The sequence below is a fragment of the Cyprinodon variegatus genome, unplaced genomic scaffold (assembly GCF_000732505.1).
Source record: "Cyprinodon variegatus isolate N-32 unplaced genomic scaffold, C_variegatus-1.0 Scaffold1038, whole genome shotgun sequence".
NCBI lineage: Eukaryota > Metazoa > Chordata > Actinopteri > Cyprinodontiformes > Cyprinodontidae > Cyprinodon > Cyprinodon variegatus.
In genome coordinates this window covers 1,842-8,520 of record NW_015151491.1, presented here as the reverse complement: position 1 = coordinate 8,520, position 6,679 = coordinate 1,842, and the positions used below count along the sequence as shown (strand labels likewise).

General features: G+C 41.2%; 1 protein-coding gene across 1 annotated transcript in view; it reads left to right on the top strand.

Moving 5' to 3' along the window:
- Positions 1-4,019, top strand: part of LOC107100970 (syntaxin-binding protein 4-like) — a 158,732-nt gene extending 154,713 nt beyond the window's left edge. Inside the window, exons 18-19 of the mRNA XM_015399683.1 lie at positions 142-269; positions 3,196-4,019. Of these exons, the coding sequence (XP_015255169.1) occupies positions 142-269; positions 3,196-3,236 (169 nt within the window). The 3' untranslated portion in view covers positions 3,237-4,019. The remainder of the gene's footprint in view (positions 1-141; positions 270-3,195) is intronic.
- Positions 4,020-6,679: the final 2,660 nt, after the last annotated feature.

Below are 6,679 nucleotides of genomic sequence, written 5' to 3'. Positions count from 1 at the left end.
TACAAAACTGAAGAGATAAACGCAAATCTGATGTCTTGTGCATGTGTATTGACTATGGGCTGCTGGTCTGACGAAGTATGTTCATCTGACAGAATACCGGCTCCAATCTTCTGTATCGTGTGTTCTTTCTTTCTGCTTCAGGAGCAACAGGTTATCTCCAATCACAGATGGATCTGACACCCCGTCAGCCCTTCCTGATCCTGCCTTCCAGCTGGCTGTAGAGGCCAAGGAGCTGGTGGAGGGGGTGTGCTCTGTCACTGCAGATAAAGGTAAAGAGTTAGCTGAACTAAAACACAGTACTGTTCAACCTATAAGGAAGTCCAACAATTATTTTTCCATAAAGCTGTTTAGGATCACAGATCACCATGTCAATATTCAAAATATAATCCTAAAATACACAAGAATGAGAACAGCTGAGTTCACGGAGGGCAACAAAACAGAGATGGTGTCTCAGTGGGGAACTCAGAGTCTGGCGGCAATGCATTAGGCTGGTAGTTTGAAGACTTGGGAGACCACCACCCTGAGCACGGATGTAAAAGCTTTTCACCTCCACTGTAAAAAGTGTCCCGCTAACCAAGTATTACAGTCTTAGATTTCTCAAGCTGCATTCACACCAGAAGCGTTTTAAGCATCAAAAATCCTCAAACACAGAAATTTAGACACTGGTAAAGTTGCTTTGAAACTTCGATGCTCTGGATGCTCGATGCTCTGGATGCTTGATGCTCTGAATGTCTGCTTGTTTATCTGCACTGTTCTGTAGCTTCAAGCTAGAGAGCAGCTTGGCTTTATTCACTTTGAGTTGGAAAAATAGTTTTGACACGTTTTAAAGCGAGAAAGTCCACCTCCAACTATCCTCTGTTCATCAGTTCATCAGAATTATGATGCTATAAAAATATGGACTTCTTATTCAGAGCGCCAGACCTCCAGCATACCTCCAGAAGGCAGTGTTGCCAACTCCTCAGTAAGGAAAGTAGCTATTGACTGTGCTAAAAGTCGCCAAATGAAGTCATCGCCTAAGTTGCATAATCTGCCACAGGAAGTGATGTGCATGTACAGAAAGACAAAACGTGAGTAAAAACACTATATGATAGTGTTTTTACTATCATATAGTGCCCCACGGCAGCAGCTGCCAGAGTAAGAACTATACATGCTTTCATGTAAGAGTCTCCAAAAGCCGCCAGTGACACCGTAAAAAGTCGCCAGATTTGTCGCTAGTCGCTTTTTTGAAAAATAGTCGCTGGAGGGGTCTGAAAGTCGCTAAATATAGCGACAAAGTCGCTGAGTTGGCAACACTGCACCTGCAGTGGCCAGCCTGTGGGGGATTTCCCGCTGCCGTTCGTAGCAGCTGGAAGTGAATAGAATGAGTTTTTAAGGTTTGTGGTAAAAGCTTGAAGTAACAGAAAATACAATCAAATGTTTTTCGTCGGCAGGTTTTAACAGTTTTGGTTAATCTGGGTTTTATAAACTGTTTTTTTATAGTTCATAAAAAATGAAGCAATAATGATCAGAGCTGCTCTCTTTTCCTTCTATATAATGATTCATTCTTCCGACTTTTTTTTAACCTTTGGAGTTTAACTCCCTTGATACTTATTTATTGTTTATATGCAGACAGCTCTGCAGAAGCAATGACAGCTTACAGGTAGTGTTTGTCTCCGCCCAGAAACTCCTGGTTCAGCTTTTCTAATTGGTTGACGCTCTGGCGTCCAGCGGCTATTGTTACATTTTCTGACCTCCAGTGTGAAACGCTCACATGCCAGAATGTTTGGACGCCCTGCTGGACCTTTAGTCAACGTTCCCCATAGACTTTGCATGTAAATCAGCAGTTTTGATGCCCAGAACACGCCCGGTCTCAACGCAGCAAAAGATTTCTTGTTTTGATATCATGATTTATAGAAGTTACCATGTGCAATTGAATAACTGCACTGGAAGATAATGGTACTAATTTAAGTTTTAAAGGAGCTTAGGTGGAAGTTCAATTGAACAAACTCATTCTTCACCCTTACAGCCTCATATACAGGCCAATCAGCTTTGAACCACACCTCCACTAAATCCAATCAGCATAGAGTTCATCTTAAAAGCGTCTCCAAATCCACATCTCGGTCTGCTACCAAAGTGCAGGCAGTGGTTGCGCTACGTCAGGCTTTGACTCAGACGTTCCTGATTCAACCCACCTCCATCCCCTTCTCCACCATCGTGGCTAAAGCTTCATCAGAGTGTCATTCCTCCCAGACACTTACTTCGTTGGCTGTCTCATCTAAACTGGTCAGGCAGAAGACCGCCATGTTGAGCCTAACTCTGCCTTTGGAGTTTATCGCCTCTGGGAAAACTCCAAAGGGGAGTTTTTCCTCTCCACTGTCACTTCATGCTTGCTCTTCATGGACAGTTTCATGCAACCTTTGTTATCAAAACTGGGCCTCAATCTTCGGGTCTCCTAGTCAAGCACTAGTATCAGCTCAAGCAGTCCTCTGGATCTGTCCATACAGCAGTCATGGACTGACCTACTTCATCCATCTCCACTCCTACACCAGTTTCAGGCCTGGGGGGGGTTCCGTTTTCTGTACTCTTGTTCATGCATGCCAAAGCAAAATTCAGCGCTAATGTTTCCTGCCGAGGTCTGAGTGCCAAAGATTAAAGTAATAGTGTCAATAAAATACTTCTAATTTTCTTTTCTTTCTCTGTGAGTTTTTCAGATTGAAAAAGAAGAATGTGCTCTTGCTTATTATATAGATCTCAAAACTAGATTGTAGACTTTTTTGGGATGATCTAAGATTCAAAGACTTGGTTACATGGACACGTTTCTCAGGGCAGGTGGAGTGGGCTGGTTCTGGTCCTCCTGCCTCTAAAGTTTTGATGCGAGACACCTAAAGTATTTATTTTTTGTCTTATCTTCTTTTAAAAAAATAAAAGTCTGATCATGAAAAAATTTAGTTTTACTGCAAACCTCTCTTTTTTTAAATAGAACAACCGATATCAGCTTAGAGCGGTGATGTCATCAATGTATATAGATCCATCAATTCAAATTTCAGATAATTGTTTTGCATATATGTCATGTCTGAGCATCTTATTTTTTAATGGCAGTGACACTTTGAGTTAACAAGCTGAACATGCAATAAAAAAAAAATTATTGTCTGAACATCAAGCAGGTATATTTTTTTAGATATTGCCATAAAGTTCTGGTCTGTGCTTTGCCTGCAGCATCTGATGCCGCTTCGGATGTCAATTTGCATCACGTATGAGCTTCAGAGGGACAGAAGGAGATCCTGCTCCATCACCAAAGAGGCCCACTGAGACCAAACCAACGGCGCTCTTCACCAGTCAACATGTCCACAGGATATGGCGCCACTTTAGCAACCAGTACTGCTTCAGCCAGTGCAGACCACCCAGTAAACAGAGACCGATGGCTTCTCTGAGCAGACCCCCGCTTGCATATGAATTAGAGACTGCGGCTGAAGTTTTCCCCAGCACCTGAGCAGCAAACAATACTGTTCCTAATGCAGCAGCTGATGTTAAAGGCACTGCATGACCGAGTGCATGACACACATGTGCTGCTGCATAATTTGGTAATACTTCTCTGATGTGTTTTGTAAAGATAACAGGAAGATTGACTTCCTGAGCTGCATGTGAAGGAGAGCTTCTTCTGTTCCTGCTTGGGTGGGACAATCCAGAGCTAAACAGTCCTCTGTCTCATCATCTTCATCATCATTTCTCTGCCATATGCTTCATCCCTCTCCCTGGTTTGTTTGCTCTGCAACAAACATAAGAACTGTTGAGAAAAGTGTAGAGCCTTCATGTTACCTCTTCTTGTGCCCATTTTCATTAAGAAAAGGTTGGAGGTTTCTGAGAGTCGGGACCTGAGTGATCAGCGTCATCTGCAGCTTCGTATCTCTGCTGTGGTTCATCTTCATGTGCCGCCATAGCTCCAGCCGTGTGCTCTTGTGTTACATATCGTCAGTGAACAGAAAACAGTTATAGACTACATGTGAAATGTTTTATTTCTGCCAACAGCTACAAACCCATTTATGAAGTGTTTTTGAACTGAACTGTATCTTCAGTGTGGCCTCATATTCTTTGTTATGTTTTATATTAAAGGAATCATTGATGAATTGACCTGTTGTCTGTAGGCTGTTTCCATGACAACAAGACACATGAAACACATGAGTCAGTGAGCTTCTGCCTTTTTCCAATATATGCTTCATCTTTTGTTGATTTATTTTATTTTTATTTTGTGTTTTTTTTGTACAGAATCTTTTCTCCCTTGGATTAATGGTTACTAATTAACAGCCATATAAAAGATTATCTTAATAGTGTCATGATTTTATTCAGAGATCTGACCCAAATGCAGAAAACCAAACAAAGAGACCAGGGGAAGGTTTAACAGGTTAATTGAGAACTGATAGAGATGGGTCCAGTGCTGCTCTGAACACTGGCGAACCAGGACTGAAAAGGGAAGGGGAAGTTCCTGTGGTTAGTCCAGGCTCAGTGGGAAATATAGGGTATCAAGGCTACGGGACTCACGTTTCCAGAAAAGGTGTCTTTCTCTGAATCCAGTCGGTGTGGGTTGTTCCATTAATTGACTTGCTCGTTGGAGGGCGGACAGGGTTTACCCAGGTTGAGGTGTTTCTTAGAGGAACAGAGGAGCTGACTGCCACTTAGATTTCCAGTGGTACTTGAACGGTTTCCTGTGAATATGAATCCCCTGCTCAGAGAGAAGCCCAAACAGTCCTTCCAGGGGGAGAAGGTCCAAAACATCCAGTTAGCAGGATGACTTCCTGCCGAGAGGCAAAGACAAAAAACAAGGTTAAGGCTCAGGTTGACAAAAACTCCATTTGACTCAGCAAAACTCAGTTTGGCTAGAGTACCCAAAACTGGCAAACACTTTGGCCCCGAGGTAGTGACAGTCAGCAGCTTAAGTACTCCTCCAGATAAAGGTCCAACGAGCTGCAGGTGTGCAGGGAGGGCCAATGAGAACGGGGCACCACCTGGTGGAGGAGAAAAGGAAACACAAAAAACAACCCACAAAAACTGGATTCCTGACAAATAGTACAAGTCTTTTGGTTATTATTATTATGCAAAATAAACTTATTAGAGCTTTAAAATTTGTTATAATTCTATTATTTTATCAAGATTCTACACATCTGAGTGGTCCTCATAAATTCTGATGTTTAAGCAGCAGCCCCTCCCTTTACTGGAACAAGCAAGTGGTTAAGGCATGTAAACATAGAGCTGTTATTACCTTCTCTTCTTCTGACAATGCGATGCCTGCCCAGGTGAAAACATCCCACTTTTTCTACTCAGTAGTAAGTTTAGCATTTAGAAGTTTACAGCAAAGTCATTCAGAAAGCAGACCAGAAATTATTATTGAAAATACAGCAAATCAACCTTGACAGTCTCACACAGAAAAAAGCTGTAATAACTTTAATAAATATATTTAAGATCTATTATGCTTTTCTTGGCTGCACATACAATTTGATGTTTAAATTGTATGTGCAGCCAACACTAACCTGTGTTTATAAGTGCATCTATCATCGTTACAAAAAATCTTTGATCTGTTGTGGTTTATCCTTAAATAAATCAAGAAATCAGAATCAGAAATACTTTAATAATCCCAGAGGTAAATTACAATATGGATCAGCCTGAAGGCAAAGGAAAGGTTTTCACCAAGTGGGACCATTTTAATCTCATATCTGTTTCAATTTTCTTGTTGTGTTAGGATAATTATCATAGATGATGTGTGAACTTATTACACCCTAATAATACCTGCCTGTTATGTGTCAGAATTAATGTTTTTCCCAGTAGTTTATCTAAGTAGGACGGTTCCTCTGTCTTCCTCCTCTTACGGGCAAAGATTTGGGAATGGAATGGGAGCGGCGTCCTTCAGCTAAGAACAAAGTGTAATATTTTGCTATCACTGGAGCCATGGATGTCACCTCATTTGCAAACATGTATGATGTAATGATGTAATGATGTGGCAGACTGGAGTTGAATCAAATTCTGCTCTAACAGTTTATTGGAGCCGCTCCACGAGAAGTGAACCGGTTGGTAAGCAGCTGCCTTCTGTAACTCAAAGCAACTTCTCTGATCTGACTAAGATTATAACTTCTATCAAAATCAGCTGTCATGTCTCATGTTTATGTGCTAAATATACATTATAAAGTGTTAGAGTTTTTCCAGAGTTTTCTGTTTTCAGGAAAAAGAACCCAGAGAGAGAGAAAGCTTCAGGGTGTAGTTAGTAGCTGTGTGGTCCCGTTCCTCTCAGTTATCTCTCAACTTATCGTAATTCAAACTGACTCTTAGTTTGCTGTTATTTCTATAGTTATTATTTTAAATAAATAAATCCTTTGTCCTCAAACATTGTTTTTTTACATGTTTACTTAAATTCTCCTGCTATATGCAGGGATTAATGTATTCCTGCCTGGGTCAGATTTCCAGCCTCGTAGCGATTGCCCGTCAGTAAAAAAGTCACTCGAAAATAAAATCATGGTAAATATATTTTAAAAAGATAATCGAAATCCCTTTTGTGTTTGTCAGCCAATGGTAGCAAAGGAGCGCTCTGCAACTAACAGGATTAGCCAATCAGAAGAAGAAGCGGGCATGGGGGGGCAATAATCATGTCCCTGAAATGAGTTTTTGGAAATTGGGATGTCTGTGAAGCTCTACATTGGAAGTCACCTTGTGGCGT